This window comes from Chinchilla lanigera, unplaced genomic scaffold (assembly GCF_000276665.1).
Source record: "Chinchilla lanigera isolate Chin_1 unplaced genomic scaffold, ChiLan1.0 scaffold00006, whole genome shotgun sequence".
NCBI lineage: Eukaryota > Metazoa > Chordata > Mammalia > Rodentia > Chinchillidae > Chinchilla > Chinchilla lanigera.
The window spans coordinates 18903413-18927205 of NW_004955407.1; the positions used below are offsets into that span (position 1 = coordinate 18903413).

General features: G+C 36.4%; 1 protein-coding gene across 2 annotated transcripts in view; it reads left to right on the top strand.

The window, feature by feature from the left end:
* Cxadr (coxsackie virus and adenovirus receptor) overlaps window positions 1–23717 on the top strand; it is a gene marked incomplete at its 5' end in the record, with an annotated part of 32277 nt that extends 8560 nt beyond the window's left edge. Inside the window, 5 exon segments of one of the 2 annotated variants that reach the window (XM_013503863.1) lie at window positions 219–374; window positions 1329–1451; window positions 2195–2333; window positions 3655–3838; window positions 23301–23717. In XM_013503863.1, coding sequence (XP_013359317.1) covers window positions 219–374; window positions 1329–1451; window positions 2195–2333; window positions 3655–3838; window positions 23301–23315 — 617 coding nt within the window. 2 annotated transcript variants of the gene reach the window in all.
* Between the last annotated feature and the right edge of the window lie 76 nt (window positions 23718–23793).

Below are 23793 nucleotides of genomic sequence, written 5' to 3' on the forward strand. Positions count from 1 at the left end.
GCCTGAGGTGCTGCCAACCTCCTTATGCAGTGGCTGCTTGCCTGAGCTTATTCTTGTTTCCTGTTTGACAAGCTGAATAAACTGATGTTGACAGCCCGTTGTGATCTTTCTTTTGTCGATTCTGAACCTAGGACCAGCTGATAATGAGTCAGTTATCATTGGTTATGCATCATGAATTCATTTCGTTTTATGAAGTTGAATGTATTTTCATTTTTCAGTTAAGCCATCAGGTACAAGATGTTTCGTTGATGGATCAGAAGAAATTGGAAATGACTTTAAACTAAAATGTGAACCAAGAGAAGGTTCGCTTCCATTACGATATGAATGGCAAAAATTGTCTGACTCCCAGAGAATGCCTACCCCATGGTTAGCAGGTACTGCTGATGATACAAATTGTACCATGTGCCACTGATTTGGACTTAATCTAGTAGGGTTTGTATGTATATGTTACATATTTTTAATTTGCAAATGTCTTCCCTTTTCTATACATAGTGATCAAAATTTCCACGAGAGTTATTTGGATTTATGACAGTTTTATGTCTGTAAATGAAATGTTTCTATAATAATTTCATCCTTTAGAATATTATAATTAGTTCCTTTGGCAAATTTTATTTGGTGGGAAGTGTTTATAATCACAAATTAGTGACTGAAGCGTAATGGGTGTTACGATCTTGAGTGTTTTGGATAGATTCATGTTGATGCTATAGTATTCCACCCAAGGCTGCTCTGTAAGTAAGGGGGGAAAGAACCTGTATGATGTTAATTGTCTAAGTGCCCAAGTCCGATAATTCATCTCTTTACTGTAATTGACCTGTTAGTTCAGCCTGACTGTCGTGCTCTGCCCTCCTTCTATTCACCCCACCTTGGTCTTCAGTAAGTTTTCTCTCTGCCTCTTTTCTTTAACTAGAGGCCAAACTAGATTATCGCTTCTGATTTTCTTTTGAATGCTCCATGTGGGGGATAAAATAGGTCTTGCAGATTTTCCTGCTGCATGAAAGAGCCTCTATGGAATGAGCTGCTCTCTGTAATTAAAATGTGGCCCAAAATGAGCTTGCAGCTGCTGCAGTGGACCATACCCTTGCTTTAGCGGAGGCTCTGTGGCTGAAAGATTCTGGCAGTTTTTGTTTTTTGGTTCTTTGCCTTCATCTGTGAGAACTGCAGGCATGATTCTCAATTCTGGGGAGATGCATGGGCTCCACAGCAGCTTGTTTGCATCCAGCATTGCCTTCCTTTTAACTGGGTTGTTAAAAGTTTAATTCAGTTTAAGTTTATAAAAAATTCAGAGTAATACATTCGTTGAAAATGCTTGTTTTTTCCCTCTCCCACAGAAATGACTTCACCTGTTATAACTGTACGAAACGCCACTTCCGAGTACTCGGGGACATACAGCTGTACGGTGCAGAACAGAGTGGGCTCTGATCAGTGCCTGCTGCGTCTTGATGTTGTTCCCCGTAAGCGTCTTCTTTCTGTTTTGTTTCTGTTGCCTTTGGACAAGCTCCTTTAATTTCGTCTGCAGTGGTATATTGCAGGCAAGGGGATGGTGACGTTGGGCAGAATGCTCTGTGGCTTGGTTGTTAGCTTTTCTAGTTCATGGGTAGGAAAAAATAATTGCATTTTATTAAGAACTATATTGTATTAAGAAATAATAAACTATATGTATTATTATTTATGAAGAAATAACTTTTATTAAGAAGTTGTCAAATCAACTTTTGTGCACTATTTAGCCATTGTAAGTATGAGCAACTTAGAGCATTCTTGTATGTTAACCAAGATAGCTTTGATTTTTTTTCTTTTTTTCTTTTTTTCTTTTTTTTTGTCTCTTTGAGACAGGGTCTTGCTATGCAGTTTTTAGGCTAGTCTTGAGCTCACTTTGTGGCCCGGCTGGCCTTGAACTCACAATGATCCTCCTCCCTCAGCCTTGTGAGTGCTGGGATTACAGGTGCGGGCCACCATGCCTGGCAAGGTAGCTTTGAATATTAAATACTTTTTATCTGGTTTTATCTTTCTTATGCTGAAAATACTCAGTTCATAAAGGACACTTTTTATAGATTCTCCAGTGTATCACAAAAAGCTAGTTTCTCAAAGTTAATATATGCAGCCAAATCAATTATACTGTCATTATACTATATATCCTACCTCCAGTATCATAAATGTGTTTTTTTAAAAAACTATTCTTATTAACATCTTATTCTAGCTTCCAATAGAGCTGGGACAATTGCAGGAGCTATCATAGGAATTTTGCTTGCTCTTGTGATCATTGGTCTTATCATCTTTTGCTGTCATAAAAAGCGCAGAGAAGAAAAATATGAAAAGGAAGTTCACCATGATATAAGGTAATTCAGTGACAGATACATGTTTCTGAAGCATTAGTTCTTTTTAGCACCTGACGCATGTTATTCTCCTAGGAAAATTGGGCCAAAGCTCCTCCGCACAACACATTTAAACTTTCCTTTCAAACGCACGTGCCCACCATTCTTTACTGTGCTTCCCAAATTTTCTTCTATCCCATTTTGAGAACTACAAAATAATTAACTCATTACTCAAATTATAGCAGCTGTTGAGGTTTAAAAACAAAGACTAGGTGTATCAAGTTTTCTTTTTTTTTTTTTTTTTTTGGTCTTTTTGAGACAGGGTCTCGCTATGTAATTCAGGCTGGCCTTGAGCTCACTTTGTAACCCAGGCTGGCCTCAAACTCCCAACAATCCTCCTGCCTCAGCCTCCCGAGTGCTGGGATAACAGGCCTGCACCACCACGCCTGGCTTTTGTATCAAGTTTTCATGAATAATTTACAGAACTATTCATAGTGTAAGTTTATTTTTTTAAATATTCTGGACTAATAGATCTTAATGAGAATTGCACATTGGATTATAGAACTTTAAAAAATAACAACATGTGACTAAATGGTTTAACACCCTGGAATTGGACTCTTGGTCAGTCTGTGTGGGATTTGAGCACTTATATTTTTAAAATGCCCCGAAAGTCACTCAGATAAATATTCTTTCTCAGTGCTTGATATGAGCATTCCAGTGTCTGAAGTCCCAGTTTTTAAAAACTTAAATGCAAGGTTTTTAGCTAAAGTCTTATATAACTTTCATAGTAAAATGAGATTTTTTTTTTTCCTTTTTTTTGGGAAGAGGACTAGAATATATCCATGAAATATGCCACTAGGTGTTAATACTCTTTCCAGGGCTGGTGATACAGCTCAGTGGCATAAGTGCCTGCCTGGCAAGCACAAGATCCTGAGTTTGATTTCTGGTACCAAAAAAAAAAAAAAAAAAATTACTCTTAGCAGCCAGAAAGTGTTAAAGGACTGTAACTAGATGATGTTTCATGTTGATGCTAGGATATAAAACTATGAGATTTGTTCATTATAAAGCCTACCTTTGTGTAAAATACATATTCTATTATGTATGAAGTTGTATACTCGTGTACTCATGTTGTACACTAGTTCATCAAAACGATTATACTGGGAAGAAATATACAGTTAATGACAGTGTGTGTGCTTGCCTCTTTTTTGTGTGTGTGGCACTCACCGTTACATATGCATTTCATACTTTTAAATAAGACCTTTAGTCATGAATCATGGCTTACATAATTAGGAGTTTTTAGAAACTTGATCTTTTAACTTCTTGCACTGGGGACTTTGTTTTCCAGAGAAGACGTTCCTCCTCCAAAGAGCCGGACATCCACTGCCAGAAGCTACATTGGCAGCAATCATTCATCCCTGGGATCCATGTCTCCTTCCAACATGGAGGGATACTCAAAGACTCAGTATAACCAAGTACCAAGTGAAGACTTTGAACGTGCTCCCCAGAGCCCAACTCTCCCGCCCGCTAAGGTAGCTGCCCCTAACCTAAGCCGAATGGGAGCGGTTCCTGTGATGATTCCGGCACAGAGCAAGGACGGGTCTATAGTATAGAGCCTCGGAACTTCCCTGCTTTGTTCTTTGTGTGTCTTTTCTCCTCTTGATGTATGAAAATCTATTCAGGTTTAAATCTTGTGAATAGCCTCAAAAGATATGAAAAGAAGTTAACTAGAAACTGTTAAAAATTATGCTTCACAAAGTTTTATTTGGTTATCTTGAAACAAAAGACACTGGAGATAGTAAAGACATTTACCATCTTGAAGAGGCTGGTTTTAAAGATGACTATTAATTTACCTGAGTACGATATAGCACTTTGTACATGGAATCATAGGTGAGGAGCTCTGTGAATTTACACAAGTTGGTTACTTGAATCATCTGAAAGTGATACTTTATAATGTCTATCATTATTTTTAAGATGTGTGTCTCATTTATTTATGATCCAACAGGGTCCCCAAGATCAGCTAAGAAACATACATAGCAAAAAGACTTCAATATGTTTGTACTTGTTTTAATAGCCTCTTTGAAACTCAGTTTGGAGTATCTAACAAGACACTAATAACAAAACACTACAATGTTTTAGAAATGACTGTTTTTACTTCCAGGTCATTCATAAACTATGAAATGATTTCTTGAGAACTGAATTTCTTTAATCACCAAAGGGACATAGTAGACTTTCATATGCTAAAGGAGCATTTGTTAGATTTAATTAGAACATTTGCCTCAGCTATGTATACAGATGACACCATAGGTGCAGTAGTGGAAATAGATTATTTGACAGGTGATCTGGTGCCTTGAGGCCTGTGGTGGTCTGTGGAAGAAGGGCCAGCTAGATCCAGGATACACAGTTCCCAAGTAAACACTTTAGGCTCTCCACTTTAGGTTATATTTCTCTAAAAAGAAAATGTTATAATCCAGTTATTATGCGATGAATACAGATGAGAATTTCCTAATTATTGATTCTAAATTTAAAGTGTATGTGTTTTCATTCTTGCTTAAGGTTTTTTTTTTTTATGATATTGTGTATTTTATGTTCTCAAAATATGTAAACCTAAACTTACCCTTTGAATGCAGATTGTGGAGGATATTTTCATCATAGATTCAGTGATCAAATACATTTTATAAAAATAAGTGTCCTCCATCAATTCTATATTGCAGACTGGGGAGGATGTACAGTTGCCGTTGTGTGGCCAAACATGTTTGTGTAGTTCCAGCAGATCAGGTTGAGCTTTGAAAAAGTTTGAGTCTTAGTTTTGTGGAAGTGATTTCTTCTTTAAAAAAAAGAAAGCAAAAGGAGTAAAGAAAATACTCCTACCTGCCAAATGTGTTTTAGTAGAAGAAAGTGGATTTATTGTATTTCCCTTAAGATGATGAGGGAGTGTGGATATAGTAGAATAAGCCATCAGTTTCTTTATAGTAAATAAGGTCTGTAATAAATTATTTGATTAGCTGTAAAACCATTTCCCTAGATTTTTGTAGGGAGTTGGTTTCTGTTATCTCTCTGGGTGCTGTGGTGGTAAATGCAACATTATTAATTAATGTTGGCATGCATTGACAATTAGAGTGTTGTGTACACTTTTTAATGGTAAATCTAAGCTGAATGTGTAATGAATTAGTGTACAGTTTTACATATTAGGAAGCATTTTTTAAGTAGGTTTTCAACCTCACATAAAGTTACTTTTTATACTTGTGTTAACATTTTCATCTGTGCCTTTCTGGATAATTTAATTTCTATTATGACTTTCTGGTGCCTATGAGCTAGCTATCACCTATGGGAAAGGTGCTTAGGGGTGAAGGTACTGTTTCTAAAAACGCATCACTGTGACATTCTCTATCCTCATACTTTCAACCTTGCCTGCTCCTGTCTCTTCTGTGTTTATGTAACTTAAGTGGCAGTTCTTCATAAGGATTTAAGCACTAACATCCCAATGCTCCGTTTCTAATTTTATAACAGTAGCTATTTTTGAATACTAAACATTTGGCCTGTTTTTAAGATATTGCAAGAGTAAAATAGAACACAAATTTGAATAGCAAAACTGTTTTGGTGTATCCTATTTCTGATTTTGTTATTGATCTAAGTAGAAATTAGTATAGGATGAACATATGTAAGATTTTGCTTTCCTTAGGCTTCATATTTATCTAAGGTTTGATTATAAGTAAATCAGTCTTTCAGAAAGTATTGCAGTTAGTATTCATAATCCACTATAATCTGGAAATCAAGCTTATAAAAGATGACTTGGGTAATCTGAGCAGACCTATTGGGTGTGATTGGTATTAGAGAACATAGTTTAGTTTTAGGCTTCTGTCTCCAGTTGCTCTTATTATAAATTTCAGTTGACTCACAGGTCATTTAGTACTAATAATTCCCCAAATAATTCTCACTGATAATTTTAGGAGAAACAGATTACCTATTTTAGAATTACTACTGCAAATGGTAAATAGTTAATGCAAACTTACTAGAACATCTCAGTGAGAGCCAGTAATAAGAGTCAAGGAAAGTATTTCATCTTCAAAGCAAAACTGTTTGATTCTACTGTATATCTGAGAAATCTGATATCATTTAAAGTTGCATAAGATAACTTGAAGGGAAGTGATCCTGTGAATTACAGTTTTGTGCTTTGAGTTTAGAATAGTTTACAGTGCTTTTCTTCATATTTTCCTGTTAGAAAGCTCTCTTACCAAAGTCCCCACTGATTACACTGATCAGTGTTTCTGGACAAATTATTCTTTTTAAATTTGAACTATTTACCAAGGATTTATGACATTGGAGATACAGTGTGTCTTAGGGGAAAGTGAGTTAATAAAACCCAAGTCATCATGAATAGAGATTATGGATATAAAGGAATATTTGATTTTTATTAAGAAGATAAGAAATTTACAATTAAATCCTGGAATTTTGGATCAAATAAAAGGTTAAACATCTTGATTAAATATAAGAATTCATTGCATGAAGTTGGCTACCAAATTCTGTAATACATGGCTTATAAAAATAACTATTCTCAGTCTGTTTTTGTGTGCATGTTGCATGTAAATTTAAAGTTACGTGCATGTTTATAGTTTGTTCTAATTTGCATTTCAGCAGTGTGTAGGGTTTGGATGCCTTATTCCAGTATGAACAGAAAAAATCCTTATTTTATGTGTTTGATTCTTGATATGTCACATATGGTGTAGTGTGCAGAAAATGTTGGCACAATTTGAACTTTTCAGTGGCTTGTGACATTACATATTATATATATATGTACATATATCTTTATGACGTTCCTGTGTTTAGTAATGTAAATGTTCTGGGCAAGTTTTAATATTTCAGATGCCTTTTGGATAGTCCAGCAATAAAGGCAACATGCTCTGCAATAGAATTTTTTGTTTGCCTACTTCAACACTAAAATAGTCCATAAGTGTCCACAAACTCCTTTTATAAATGTTACAGAGCAGGGAAGAATAATAAATGTGTGAATTGTGGTTTTTTTTACGGGGGTGGAGAGGCTGGAAGGCTGACCATTTACCTTATGGATAGTAACACTAGCCTCTTAAAATCAATTTTTATACAATATCCTATTTTGTAATTTAAGAATTAGTGAATATGAGTTGGTTTTGTTTTGATCACAGACATTAATATTTCCATCAAAGAAGGACTTTGTGGTGTTTTCTGCTAACTTGTTTAATTATGCAAGTATTAAAACCACAATTCACTGATTCACTCATTTTTATCCCTGTGAATTTTAGTGATAAATACACTTGCACTACTGAGAAAAATATTTTGACACTTCACATTTGCAAAATGGAGTATTGACAGTGTCAGTTTCAGATTTTGTATTTAAAATTTCTGGCTTACATATCCAATGGTGCGGATTTTGAAATTTGTAAGAACAAATTTGTTTAAAAAAACAAAAACTTGCTCTTAGTTTTGTGACCTTGTGTACTTTTGAAATAAAATCAAAAGGTTCTCTGCCTTGTGGTGTGGCTTTATTGTGCCTTTAAAAAAGTCTGCTAAAGCTTCAATATATTATTTCGTCCTGCTTTTCTGTATTGAGGTGGCCCCTCCCAGTACATCCTTTAGACAGGGAAAGATTGTACTAAACATACATCAATGAAAACATGTCAGATGTACATCTATTCCCCCACTCCTGTGTGTTTGTACAGGACATAGTGTTAGAGATTGAAACTTCCACAGTTCTGTTTTTTCAGGTTTTTATAATATAAATCCAAGAGTTTTTTGGATGAATTAAAAATTGCTGTGCATACTTAAATATTAAGTACATTTCTGTCTGAGGCTGTTCCTGCTGCTTTAACAGAGTACCATGTACTAGGCAATTTATAAACAGCAGGAATTTACTGCTCACTGTTCTGGAGGCTGGGAAGTCCATTGTCAAGGCTCCTGCTAATTCAGTGTCTGGTGAGGCTTGCTGTATCCTTCTAAAGTGGCACTTGCTGTGTTCTTACAACATGGAGGAAGGGCGCGAGCCTTTTCTGTAAGACACTTACTCTGTTCAGGAGGATGAAACCCTCACACTTTGATCATTTCCCAAAGGCCCTACCTCTTCATACCATCATGTTGGGTTTTAAGGTTTCAAGATAGGATTTTTTTTTTTTTTTTTTTTTTTTGAGATGAACATGAACCATAACATCTTAGTATGGTTTAAATGTATTTCCATTGACTTTAAATGCTGATTTTAGAAAAAGGAGGGTGGGGTATTAGTCCTTCCGTAAGAAGACATGTTGAGGAACATTTTGTTTGTCCTCGGCTTTCCCAGTCTGAGCATCACCAGCACGTGGAGGGGCGGGGTGTAATTCTTCGTTGTAGGGAACTGTCCTCTGACTTGGGGGATGTTAGCAGCATCTGGCTTCTGCCCACTGGGTATCAGCAGCACCTTTGTCTGCTATACCTTTGACTTTACACATTACACTTGTGACTCTCCAAACATTATCACATGTATCCCCTGCATAGGAAGTAAATTGCTTCCATCTAACAACCAGTACTTCATATTAATGTGGAATTTTCTACTCTGGGATCAAGAGATGAAGTGCCCATGAGTTAGTGTCGGTTGTATTGGAATACTTCTCGTTACTGGTGGTTTCACTTAACCTCAGTTTCCTAATGCTTACAGTACAGGTAAAAATAGCTAGTTTACAGGGAATGTTGGAAGAGTGGAGAGATAAAATTGCTACTATAATACAATTCTTTGTATTACCCCTGGTAGCTGAAATGTTGACGGTGATCCACTGGCTTTCAGAGAATTGAGATTGCAATAAAATACAAATTACTGTAAAAGTCTGCAGACTCCTAAAAAACAAATTTCTAAAGCCCTCTTTAGATATTCAACTGAGTAGGCCTAGGGTGAATGAAAAATCAGCTTAGAAAATCCAATTAAACCCTTTTCAGATGACTTATTTTCATGGGAAGTCCCTAATGGTCAGAGAGGGGATATGTATTTGGGGTTTCACAAACTTGCACACATTTGACTATTATGTCTGAAAGTGTATATCCTTAAAAATGGTTGCATGGTTTTGTTGTAATATTTCTTGGTATCAAAATTTAAGCATATATGTGTTGACACTAAAAGCACTATTTCTTATGAGATTTTAAGTTTTCAAAGAAACTTGTAAGTTTTATGTCCAGTATTGGTCTTTTAAGTGATTATTTAAAGTAATTTCTATGTGTAATTTTGTTAATTTCTTAGAGTTGCTATAACAAATTGCCACAAACTCTTTGGTTTAAATGACAGAAATCTAATGTCTCATAATTCTGGCAGGAAATACAAAACCAAGGTGAGGGCAGGGCTGATACCTTCTAAGATCTCTGCTCTGAGGAGTCTGCCCTAGGCCTTTATCCTTGGCTTGTAGGTGGCCATTTTTACCTTGCTCTCTCCACATTGTCTGTGAGAGTCTGTCTCTGTCCAAATTGGTCTGTCTGTCTAGTACTGGGAATTGAACCTCATACATGCTAGGCAAGTGCTCCATCACTGAACTACATCCCACTGCAAGTTTTACCCTTTTTAAGGATACTAGTCATATTGATTTCTTAGGAACCATACTAGATGTTATCTTTAACTTTATTTGTAACAAAGCTATTTGCAAATAAGGTCTGCTTTACCTACTAGGGATTAAGACGTCAACACAATAATTTGAATTGGTGGCAACAGTTCAACTTTTTTTTTTTTTGAGACAGAGTCTCACTATGCAGTTCAGGCTGGTCTTGAACTCACTTTGTAGCACAGGCTGGCCTCAAACTCGCAATGATCTTCCTGCCTTAGCCTTTTGAGTGCTGGGATTACAGGTGTGCACCATCATGCCTGGCTCAACTCTTAAGAGTAATGGTGATTACAAATTATGAAGAGACACTAATAAATAGTGGAACTTGGTGTGGAACACATGCCCAGAGGTTTTATTTATTTTCATTGATACAATAATGTCAACAACGAAAAGTATGTCATGATCCCCCACTGCTTCTTCCCCACTCCAGGAATACATTGTATTTCAAATACAGGGGACCATGATAACACTCTTAAACTTCACATCTGCTTGTCAGATGAAAAGTAGCTGACTAAGGGTTATTGATTCATCATCTAAATGAATTTTGCTGGCGAAATGACACAGTATTTTTTTTCTTTTTTTTCTTTAGGGAAGTAGAGCTTTAAAGAAGGTCTGTATTTTAACTTATTCACAGGCCTGCTATGAATTTAAGTAGTATTCTGTAGTTTTTCACTATTTCAGAAGTGCAGAAAGTATAGTATGAAATAGAAGGTACCTTCACTCATATTTCTGTTTCCCTACTTCTCCTTCAAAAGGCGTAATTCCTTTTTAAATTCTATTGATTTGTGTGTGTGTGTTTGAGACGGTCTCACTGTGCAGTTCAGGCTGGGCTTGAGCTCACTTTGTTTTGTAGCCCAGGCTGGCCTCGAATTCACAGTGATCCTACCTCAGCCTCCCGAGTTGTGGGATTACACGCATGCACCACCACGCCTGGCTTTAAATTTTATTGAGTTTTAGGATATTCATAGAGCACAAAAGTTCAAAAGGTATAAGAGTATATAGTAAAATGTATCATCACTTTCTTTTACTTATTACCAAGCTAAGTGGAAATTATTCATACTGCACTTTTACATTTCTATGACAGAAAAATTAATGTAGAAATTTTAAAAACTTACAAAAACGTTGGATCTCAACATTAACAACTGAAAAGAGAAAGGAATTAAAATGCTTGAGTTATAAAATCACCATGAGTGGGTGATAAAAGTCTATAGAAACTGGAAATTTACAAACTTTAAAACCTGGAATCATCACTGTTCAGAAACTGCGCAGATGGATCATGGTTGGGGGTAGACAGCGGAAAGAGTTTGCGGACGACCCGGCTGTTGCAGCCGCTCCCATGCTGCCAACCTTGAAGAAAAGCCTGATGTTGATTACATATGATCAGTTTCCTGTGTGTCATTCTAGGAATATTCTGTCCATAGACAGGTATTTGTATGTGTGTATTTGTGAGATTACCCTGAAGTTTCTAAGAAGTTAAGTGAGAGTAGACTGCTCGTGAAGGATGAGGAGATGTCGGGTTTTTTGTTGGAACAACAGAAAGGAAAATTGAGGTGGGGAAGATGGATCAGTAAATTTGAAAGTAGACTGTTCTGGTTTTGCCTTCCAGCATTATAAATATCCGTTAGGAGCTGGGGAGGGGATGGCTGGTGATTACAAACTTGGATCAAGGAAGGAAAGTCAGGAGTGGTGATAAAAATTTGACAATTGTAAGGAATAAGTGGATTTCAGACGAATGGTTGAAATCACATTGGCAGAGAAGGAAGAGAGAAACAAAGGCAAAAGTTGCACCCAATTCCGATAAGCTAAGGAATTCAGTTTTGAAATGTTGTTGAGTATGAAAGTGGAGATGCTGACTAGGTATATCTGGACCATGAAAGACGGCTAGACTAGAGATAAAAGATCATGTGAATGCTGGAGATTGTACTAAAGAAATGGGATGAGTGAGCAAACCTCTGTGTGTGTGTGTGTGTGTGTGTGTGTGTGTATGGGTGTGTGCGTTAGGGCTGACTTTGTGGGAGTTGAGTGCTGCCAGTCAGCGGGAAAGATAGTATTCCTGGCCACCTTGTGTAAACTGATTCTGTCTGCTGCTGCTCCTGTTGGGAAAGCTTTTTGACATTTTGAAGTTTGTACTAATCGAATTTAGAGTTAAAAAGTGTTTGGGGAATGATGGCAGAAAGAGAGGAAAAAGAGAAACACAGGGCTCCCCGGATTGGACTGTTTCATTTGACATAAAGGTTACTACTCAGCGCTGGGTGGCGGGTGTGGGCTTCCTTCGAAACAGAACTTCGTAACAGCATAGGAGGAGACCGGGAGGCAGCCTGCCTGGCTTCCTGATTGGCTCCAGCACTGTTAGCTGGATAACTTTGGGCTCACAACTTCTCTGTACTCCTTTTTCTTCTCCAAGGATACTCACTTTTATCCTCCACAGAATAGGATACACCTTGTAGAATTTATGGGATCGGTAAGTTGATACATGTCAAGCGCCTGGTCAGTGCTCAGAAGTTGGTTGTTGGCATCATCATGATTACTGTTGAATTATAATAGTACTGTTCGTCTCATTGTATATTCCAGTTTTCACGGGATGCTCTAGTTTTATGTCTGTTGCCTCAGGGTAATGACTCACAGCAATAAATCTTTTGCCGTCAAAATGTCTTTGAAAGATTTATGCTTACCATACCTTTGTGGTTTTTGAGTAGCTTGGAAGTAGCGCTTTTAGTGTTAGACACTCAGCATAGGAAAGAAATGACTGCTTACACCTTCTGTGTCACTGTTTAATCACCAACAGCTCTAACATAGTTAAATTTCAATTACGTTGAGACAAAAGTCTAGAACATATACCAATACTGCTATCGTGTGTGATATCCTTCCATGTGTTACAGGCAAGTGCTAACCAGGCTAGGCCTGTAATCTCAGCATTCTGAGAGGCTGAGGCAGAAGGATTCCAAGTTCGAGGCCAGCCTGCATAATTTAGTGAGACCTGACTCAGAAGTGCTGGGGGTGTAGTTTAGTGCAAAGCCCTGGATTCAATCCCCAGTAACAACCAAAAAAAAAAAAAAAAAAAAAAAAAAAAAAAAGGGAGGGGGGGGGGGGGGGGGGGAAGAAAGCAAAAAGGAAACAGACCCATAATAGGAACTTTAAAAAAAACTCGCTCTCTCTGTGCCAAATGTGTTTAACTCCCTGCATACCCTAAACTTAATTTTCATGTGACTTAGTGGAGTAATTTTTAAATTGTGTCCTTGTTAAATTAGCACTGTAACAAGGGTAAATTAATTTTGAAATATGTCACCTAAATGGCATCACCAAAACCTGCCTGTTCTGTTTCTCTTCTGGCGTGTTTACATGTATCCTCCACTTATTCCTTTTTTAACTTTTGACATTGTATAATAAACATCTTACCATTGTTAGAAATAGTCCATAGCTGTATTTCATTCATTTACCTTTTTAGTGCGAGGGATTAAGCCCAGGGCTTCACAGACGCTGGATGCTAGACAAGCACTCTAGCACTGGACTCGAGCCCTGGCCTGTGTGTTCCTTTTCATGCAGCATGATGCTTTAAGTGGATGTTCCATAACGCCTCAAAGTGATTCAGAAATGGGGCTGCTAGATCATACGGTAATTCTATTTTTAATTTTTGGAGCAACCTCCGTCCTGTTTTCCATAATGGCCGTACCAGTTTACATTCTCCTGGGTGTTGAAGGGTTCCATTTTCTCCACACTTCCCCCAGAATTTATTATTCTAAGTAGAAGTCATCCTAACAAGTGTAAGGTGATCGGTTCTGACCTTTTAAAGCTAAACACATATACAAAGAAGGATGAAATCACCAGGAAGAACTCATTGAGATGAGGACCCAAAGCAGCACACATGGCAACAAAACCGAAAAGAAGCCATTCTGAGAATAAAGTCCCTCATTGCTGGCTAGGGAATGGTTGGGGCAGTCTTTAATTCAGTAAATTGAAACTTAAGATCTAGAGTGGTAGAAATAACAGGGATACCTTGGTTCATGAACTTGATTCTTTCCACGATTCTGATTGCAAACCAAGTTGGATGAGAACCAAATCAAATTCAGTGGTCAGGTTCAGTGTTGATCTTACAGGGAATTTGATTTGGTTCTTGTCCAGTTCAATTTGCAGCCAGAATTGTGGCAAGAATTGAGTTTGTGACCTGAGGTACCACTGTATATTTTACATGCTAAAATCGTACTTGGCTCAAGTAAAAGCTTAAATAGGGCCTAGACTACGTAAAATGGATGAAATGTTTATTACGTGTCTCTCCACCACCCTACTTGACCAGATTCCTGTTAGCCCCTGAAACATGTGCTTCATAAATCCCAATATGAAAAATCTTAAACTCTTCTTTCAAGGTTTTGGTCATGATAGAGAGGAGAAAGCAAGAAAGCACAGTAACTAGAGTAAGGTAAAGACTCATTTGCTTAAGATAGAAAAGACACGAGCATAATTAATGATTCTCTAGACAGGAGGCCTGGAGCAAAAAGGCTAACATGGCATGAAAAATTTAAGAGGAAGGATTAACATGAGAAGGAGAAAGTGATCATTTTCCAGGAAGTGAGTTGGGTGCAGATTTAAAACTTGTGGTTGTGTGGATAGGATGTTAGCATCACTTATCCCCATGACAGAGAGATGAGTCATCCTGTGGGAGAGATGTGAGCGATAACTAGGAGGTGAAAGTTAGGAAATGTTGGGTAAAGAACAGGAAAGGAGATTAGAACACAGGAAGGGACCCTGAGTAGCTTTGATGGTGCTGTTGAGGTTTGGATCCTGAATTGGCTAGGTCTTGGTTTATTTAGGCCATGGTACTTTTTGTTGGCAAAGACGAATTGTTCTGTAAGTGTGTATGAAGGTATGATCTGCTTAATTCTTGTTTTATAAAGAGAAACAACCTTTCCTATTCATTTTCTATGCTTATAGAGGACTTGAAAGCATCAAATCTCACAAAGAGGTAAAAAGACAGTGGACCCACTTTAGGGAAAATACACAATCTACTAGATTATGGAAACATGTGATCATTTGCCTCAAGTTCCCTATGTTCTCCTATCTCTTTGAGGTGAATTTTCATTAAAAATTTATGTTTATTCTCTTGCTCAAAAGCTTTGTAGACATCCTCCAGTTTGATGATTGATGCCCTGATCTTGGCCTAGGCTGTACACTTCTGTATCTGACTCTTCATGACCGTTCTTACTCTGTACTGTAAATACATATGCATATGTATATTTAAAATAAAAATTTTATACAAACCTGCACGTGTAGTATGTATTTACATAAGTAAAACCTCCTTTAAAACTATACTACAGTATTACATCAAAGTAATGCTCTAAATAGTTACCAGCTGATGGCCATTTAAATTAATCCCATTCTTTCAGTTTGAATATAATTATAATCAGTATTTCTATGTATTTCATTTTGCATATATATGTATATATATAATTATAAAAGTAATTGTAAGTATTACTGTTATTTAAAAGGAAAGGTACTGAGATTTTGTGTGTTGGTGATGGTCCTGGGGAGTGAATCCAGGGTCTTAGGCATGCTATGCATGTGCGCTGCCTCTCCACCGAGCTCTGTGCATAACTTAATTTTCTTTTTTAAATTTTGAGACAAAGTCCTGATAAGTTGTCCAGGCTGGCCTTGAGCTTATAAGATCCTCTTGCTTTGGCCTCCCAGATAACTGGATTATAGCCATGTGCCACTGCGTGCAGTCCAAAAAGCATTTGCCACTGAAACACTCTCATAAATGTTGTAGCGCCTGTGCTCTCCATGGATGAGGGTGCCAGTCTACGCCAGCACTCTTCTCCAGCTTCCTGATGTTTCTTTCCTCATCTCAGGAGGTTTAAAGTTTGACCTTTTTCCATCCACTTTCACCCAAACATCTTTTTCCTTATTTAAAAACCATTTGTGTTTTTGAGAACTGTGTTGCTATCATTTGCCCATTTTCTCATATTTTGCTAACTTGGAGAACCTCTTCACTATAATGGTACCTCAGTTCACACACTTAAGTTTTTCCCCAATTCTGGTTGCAAACTGAATTGGATGAGAATGAATCAAATTCAGTGGTTAGGTTATGTTGACCCTTGGGGGAAATTTCACTTCATTCTGGTCTTACTCGCTTTGTGACCAGAACAGTGGAAAGAAGTTAGTGACCTGAGATACCACTGTACTAATCAGCCCAGTGTGACACGAGCTGGACTTTTCCCCCTCCGGTTATCATTTATATGATTGGCTGTTTATGGTTTTGCCTTTTACTAACCATGTAATCCTAATGCTTCCTAAATTCTACCACCAAAGAAGCCATCGCCAAACCATTCTGGTTTAACCTGACCTCTCCCTTCTTGATATTACACCTTTACAAGGAATTGACTGTCTGCTCTAAGCAAATGCCACGCTTCTCAAAGGTGCAGACATCTTTACACCAGACGTTCAGCACAGATTCTCAGTAATTTTTGGTTGGTGATCACAGCAGCTCTGGTTATGTTCATATTAAGCCACTGCCACATGAATCCCCATCGTATATGTTTCTCATTAACTTACCTGGTTTATTCAGGTTGCTGGAATCTTTACCCCAAGTTTTATGTAGTCAGTACAAACTAAACTAATGAAGAAAATGTGTTAACTTACACTTGAAAATAGGATGTAGCTAGGTAATGTGCTAGGACAGCCATCACATCCATTATTTCAAGTTGAATATTGGTTGCTGGCACTGTGCTTTTTTTTTTTTTTTTAAACTATGCTCTTTTAATCTTACTAAGTGAGACATTTTATCCTCTCACATAGTCCCAGAACTGTCAACAACAAGAACATTTCTAGTACACTGGAATGACCTTGCAAGTCTGGGAGGGAGGACAGAGTGTGATAGAGAAGATACCAGTAAATGCAACTTGCAAAGTGTTAGAAAATCAGAGTCCTCCAACATGCTCCACGGAAACAACCTCCTGAGCCCAGGCCATAAGCTACTTTAAATGTTAAATTTAAAAAAAAATTAAAATGTCTATGATGGTTACAGTAAAGATATACCAAATTTTAAGAAATAAATTTGGGATGGTAGTTTTTGGACTTTCCTGCAATGTGTGGTATTCCTTTTGTATATCGTGCACTTTAATACCAAAGAACACTTGAAACACAGCATCATCTCATGCAGGGTAGCCACTGACACAGTTTAAAATGCACTCTGCTTATGCTGGCATTAGTGAATGAGCCCATTTCAGTGATTAAATGCTCAGACGTTAGGGAAGAAATACAAGCACAGTTCTGCCTTCCTATTTACTTTAATAAAAAATTTAGAACTTCAGCACTATCCCAAGTATCCGAGATTCTTTTTGAATCGTTTCACTGTGAACAATTTAGAAAAGCTATTGAATAGATCTCTTTATGATCTAGTCTTATCTGTGTTACAACATCTTGTAATAGATCCTGGGGCAGAACTGTAGGGCTGCTCATAGTCACAGCATCTCACGTGGAACCGTCCCTAACCACCCACTTTTGTGTTGCTCTGCTAGAAAAGTAGCCATTAGAGCCAAGACAGTGCTTTCAAGACTGGCATAAGTAAGAAATGCTTACTCCTTGCTTTTTGTATGCAATCAACTTGGATGGAAAAATCTTAGGTGTCCCATAACTTAAGATACATGGAAGGATTGTAAGAAGCAGTATCATGGTTAAGTCCAGTGTTTGGAGCTACTGATACAAATTCCAGCTTAGCCACTGAGCAAATGAGTAATGATCTGAATACTTCATGAATATACATCAGATAAAGTTCTTACTACAGCACCTGGTTGGTGTTACTCTGGTCATATGTGATGGTTCTTATTAAAGATGTAGCTTGGGTTTACCTCATTTATTTTGGTCTGTAATAGTGATGTGAAGATAGTCTGTGGGAAAAGAACATGTGCTTCCTAATGTATCTGGACATTTTACAATTAAGGATCTGCAAATCTGAAAGTTCAAAGTCCTGCTCCCCAAATATTAAAGCAAAAGCAAGGATCAGTGTGGGGAAAGTGCTTATTTGATGAAAGATGGCATTTTAGAGGTAGGTTGGTTTTAAACACAGATATAGGTAAGTGGAATTCATTATGAAAGGCACAGTAACAAAAATATTAGTACATAGTGTTCCATGTTATACAGTGTAATAGCCTGTTACGAATAAAACAGGTTCTAGAGAGATTTTGATTTCCTATGGCCACATAGAACAGGATCCAGGATTCCTGGGCTAGTACTTTGCTAAGAACCCTGAGTCCTTGTCACCAGACCCTGAGAGTAGCTCAGTGGTAGAGCACTTGTGTAACATTTGTAGGGTTTTGGTTTGGTCCCTGGCACTGTATGTGTGGGGGGGAATCTGGTTCTCTTACCATAGCTTCAAAAGTATATTAGGCTTTCATTTTCCTGCAAAGAAAGCAAACTTTAAATGAGGATTCACACACGTTGAGTGAAAATTATAGAGAAAACAGACAACGTGCAACAAAAGACCTGTATTTTAAGGTTTTTGTTGATGGTATTGGAGAGTGAGCCCAGGGTTCTGTGCGTGCTAGGCAGACACTGTTATCACTGAGCTACATTTCTAGTCCCATTGTCATTTTCGATTGGTATACTTTATTATCATTTCCTTAGAAAAATTGCTTGATAATTTATAAACTGTAGAAACTATTTTTTGTGGAGTTCAATGAATCAATCACACTGGCTTTTTTATGTTGAATACTTAATTTGACTCTAAAAAGTGTATTGTCTGTATATTTTTGTGTATAAATTCAAGGAGTTGGCAGTTCTGTGATGTGATTAACCTGCCCATTTACTTCTGGACCTTAAAGGAATACTCTTCAACTAATACACATGCCTGTAATCTCAGCACTTGGGAGGCTGAGGAAGAGGGATCGCTGTGAGTTTGAGGCCAGCCTGGACTGCATAATGAGTTCAAAGCCAAGCTGAACTACATAGCAAGGCCCCATCTCAAAAACAGAAAAATAACTCTGATAAGTGTTTGTTGTATATAACTGTGGTATACTTAAACTTTCTCATTACCGATAACAATGTGTACCTGTAAAGCGACAGGAAAATCAGTGTTTTAGACTACAAACAGTAATACTTCTCATATAGAAGGGGCACTGTTTTCATCCAACCTTTAGCTTCGTAGTTCGAAAATGTCTGATGCCCTCTTGTGGCCAATATATGTATGTATTTTGGATTTATTTCTTTTCACTGACATCAGGTCTAAACCAGGAAAATACAAAAATTTTGTCTATTTTATTGTTTCCTATATGACAAAAAAATAATGTTCATACACTGTTGTTAACAGTTTAAGTGTAACCACTACTGACAGTTTAATAACAATATTTGCAACTGTCTAGCTCCTAAAAGCATGTGTCCTGGAATCCAAGTGCTTGGGTTTAAAGCCCTATGAGACCCTGGGGCAATGTGCGTGAGTACTGACTTTTCTCATTTGTAATGTAAAGACATACTAGAATGTACAGAGCCTTATCACACAGAAAGCACAGTTTTTAGTTCCCATTTTTGTTAGGTGAAATGCTTAATATACCTGTATGCATTAATACTGTATCTTGTGATAATCTAGGTGAATTCTGTTTGTCATTTTTATATTCATTTTCAGCCATCATATACCTTATGTAAATATACTGAATATTTGATACTTGCCAAAATACTCCAAGTATCATCACTTGATTTTAAATAAACTTAAGTTCTATGATTATTTTTACCTTTTATACCTGTTTCTACCCCTAACCTAAAATATCATACCCAGCTTTTCTTATCACTAGACATAGATCAACCTTTTCTTGGCTTTCTATTTTTAAACAGTATGATTGAAATGTAACCTTTCTTTCTTGAAATAATGCTGCAATAAAGCATTTTTGAACAACTTTTGCATATTTGTGGAAATACTTTGTTAGGCTGTTATCAGTGAGGTGTAATATTTATATTTGCTAAAAATAAAATCCATTAAATTTTTTAAGTGCTTTTTACTTTTTTCTCTTGTAAGTGGTTTTAAAGAACTTTTTTACCTCCTTAGTTACAAAGTAATGCTCACTATAAAAGTCTAGAGATTAAAATATACAGTGTAAAAAATGAAAGTATCTCGCCTATTGCCCTTTCCCTTTCTGTGACTACAAACAACTAGGTATTCATTTTTTTTTTTAAACAATAGAGACACCATTCCAAAAATAACATCCCATTTTCAATAGTTTGTTCTCTGTCATTACAAATTGATGTTTTTATAACTTCATATTTTTCATGTATTTCCTTGAGTACATGTTCAGATTTTATCTCTTGGTGGTGGTTGTTTTTAACCCAAAGAAACTTTTCAATAAACACTTTTACATAATGACCGCCTTATTTGAGTACTTTTGTAGATAAATTTGTAGAAGTACAATTCCTTGTTCAAAAGATACACATTTCAAAGAGGTAAAACTGCCCTTCAAAAAGGGTGTATATTTTTAAATCTCTAGTAAGAGTAACTTACTTCCCCCATACCCTAATAATGAGCATTATTAAACTTTTACATTTCTTTCACTGCTACACAAAGATTGTACAATTTGTAGGGCCCTCTGATGTTTTGATATATGTATACATCGTGTAATGTTTAAACAAGGCATTGTTAATCTTATGATCACCAAGACACATCTTTTAACTTGCATTATTAGTGAAGTTGATGCACTTAATGGCCATGACACTGACATTTTATTATTTACAGAAATGACACATTAAAATCGAACATGGATATGAATGCTTTTCACCCATAGTCTTTATAAGTTTTATGTATGCATGTATACATGTAACATGGTAGTTTTGTAGCCATACTGTGGTTCTCTAAATCCTAAATTAGTGTAAAATTTAAGCAAAAAGTTGTTCCCATAATTATGTTAACTTTTATAAAAGTCCTTCCTACTGTTAGTCTGTTTTGAAGGTAGAAACAAACTTGACCCTTTTGTTGTGTGCTTTAGTAGAATAAACATCAAACCACACTTAATTTCAGTGATGCATCTGCTAAAAGTCCTGGTGCTTAGTGAGGACTAAATACATTTACATTTTGGTTCTGTTATCCTTAAATTGTGTGAAAGAAGAACAAAGAAACCAGGAAGATAGACTACTGCTATTAAATTGGAAAGCAGGTAATGGTTTCTGCAATAAAGTACAGACATTTTATAAATTTATGCTAGTGTGGCAACCTGTATGAGTCAGTACTGCAACAGAGCCATATATAATACAAAGATGTTGTGATTGCCTACAGCTGTATTAACTGTTTTACCCACCAGAATACAAATTCCAGAGGTATACAGAAAAATTTGGAACAAGGAATATTAACATTGTGTACCATGTTAAAATCACCCAATATTTAATAACTAAGAGTTAGACTGTGATAACCTTGTGCATTAGTACTAATTCTGTGATCTTTCCTTTTGACTGATAATTGGTAGTTTGCTTTCTTATCCCAATTCTTTTCCGTTGGGTTGTATTGTCTTTTGCCATTTGACTTACAGTTCAGTAAACATAGTTTCAAGTTATTAATCCTTTTTTTTAGGAAACATCTGAATAGTTCCTAACAATTCTGGTTAATATACTTTGCTGTCCTGTTTTTTCATGTGTTTAATCTTTACACAGCTCTTTTCAAATACTACTCTGATACTGAAGCTTCTCATATAAGTTTCAAGATTTGGGGGATTTTATAATTAACAAAATCTCAGAGATTACAGGCTTTTAAAAGCCTAGCTTATTTGTACATAAAGGCATTAATTGCTTAGCTTTCTGTGATCTGGGGCATTTTAAACTTATCTGAGAGTCCTTATCTAAACTGGGGTAATAACGGTAATCTGCTTCATGGGGTGATTATGACAAATAAATTATTGGCACATACAACAAAAACAAACTGTTTACAATTTCCTGTCAAATGGATAGAAATGCAGCTGCTTTGTAAGATAAAATGTATATAGTAGGTAAGTTTTTTCCCTCTTCTCAATTGTCAAATAAATTATGAAAAAAACCTGATAGCTAAGAAGTCCACATAAATGCCTTATTAGTTTAAAATAAGTATTATATTCAAAAACCAGAAATGAGCACTTTAGTATTGGTAAGAACATATGAAAGAATTTTTTCAAACATTCATGTCCAAGTATAACCTCTAGACAAGGCTTTGAAGTCATACCTATAAATATAAAAGCAAATGGAGAATTAAATTATCCTCCAGATGGTGTGGTGGTGCATACCTATAATCCCAGCACTTGAGCGTCTGTCCTAATAATCAGTTTGAAGCCAGCCTCAGCTAGTTTGGGGCAAGCCTGGACTACACAGTGGGACCTTGTCTCAAAAAGAACCCAAACCACAGCCATTATGTACACTGTCATAAAGCACCTCTGCTTCAAAGAGCCTGATAGGTTTTCAAAGCTGGAATTATGTAGCCATGTTTTATCTTCATTTAGTAAAGTCCTGGAGTTATCTGAGAAATACTGAGTCCTGGTTCCTATTAAGGGTTTTGGCAAATTTTTGTACCCTATGCTTAGTAGAATTTAAGACCTAACTGCTAAGACTGATGAATTTCAGGCTGGAAAGGCCCTATTGATAAAAGCTTTACATAATACTTTATTTAAAAAAGTTTAGAGTAAGGGGAAGGATGGAGTCAGTAGAGCAGTCTTCAGGTAGTCAAATTCAAATCAGTCATTTACCCCCAGAGGTCCTATCATTTAATTATCAGCACTAATGAAGAAGAGATTTTGTTCTACTTTGGAATAATGCTGTGGTTACTAGGTATATGTCAAAAGTAACACATCCCTTGGCAATGGCTTTTATGCTTTTGATTTTCCCAAAGGCTTACAGAGTATCTGCAACACAAGCAGAGTAACAGAAGAATGCTGCTGTGATACAAATGCTTGAAACTTTTCAACTTTACACCAATTTGCCCATAAGTTATTATCACCATAGAACTCCAGGACCCACAAGAGAACAGTGCAAGGACTGATGGTTAAACTTTTTTAATGTTAAAACTCGCTTGTGATGCCAGTTAACACTAAAGAAAAGGTTTAAGGGAAAAAATGTAGCTACTATGGTTTAGAAAAACATGGCTTGACAGTAGTGTGATAACATAACTAGAAGTCTCTATGGTTTAAAAATGAACCCCATATTAATTTCCTGATGAAACTGCAAACACTGTAAATTCTACTGTAAAAGCTGGCTTCATCCTTCCACACCACTGAGCTATACCTTCATCATTTTTTGGAAGAGTCAAGGCTATTCAATGAGGTATTAGCAAGTTCTGGTGTTCTTGAAAAATTGAACAATTCAAGACAAAAAATGTAAAGATGAGAATGATGGGGAAAGTACTACTCATCTTAGGTATTTAAAAACTTATCTTGGAAAAAACAGCTAAACTCTTACATTTCTTTTATTTTTGTTCTTTTTGTAGTTCAAATACACTTAAAAGTCTGATGGGATTACAGTGGTGTAAGTGTGAAGGACTGCTGAAGAATCTGAAGTACTGTACAATTTGACTTTAATTTATACCTCTAGTAACGACTAAAGCGATTTGAAAAAAGCACATGGCACAAGATTAAAGTGGCAATAAGAATGTTTCTGCTTTTTTTTTTTAAAAGAACATTTCTGCTTTATGTAGTGGTGTAAGACATATAAGTCACATGTGTGTCAAATTATGGTGGGTGAAATTCTTGGTTAGAAAAATCATGTATGCTGACTTCGGTAGTTAAAAGACATATTTATATTTTCAATTAGCTACCACTAACAAATCTTGGACTTTTTATATGTATATTTTGGTATGTAGCCTTTGGAGAAGGTATGGTTAATAAAGTTTTTTTTAAAAATGAAACTTTGGAAATATTTACGTATGAGATAAAATATCCCTTTGCTTTTTCTCTATTTTTATGTCCTGAACAAAAACACAC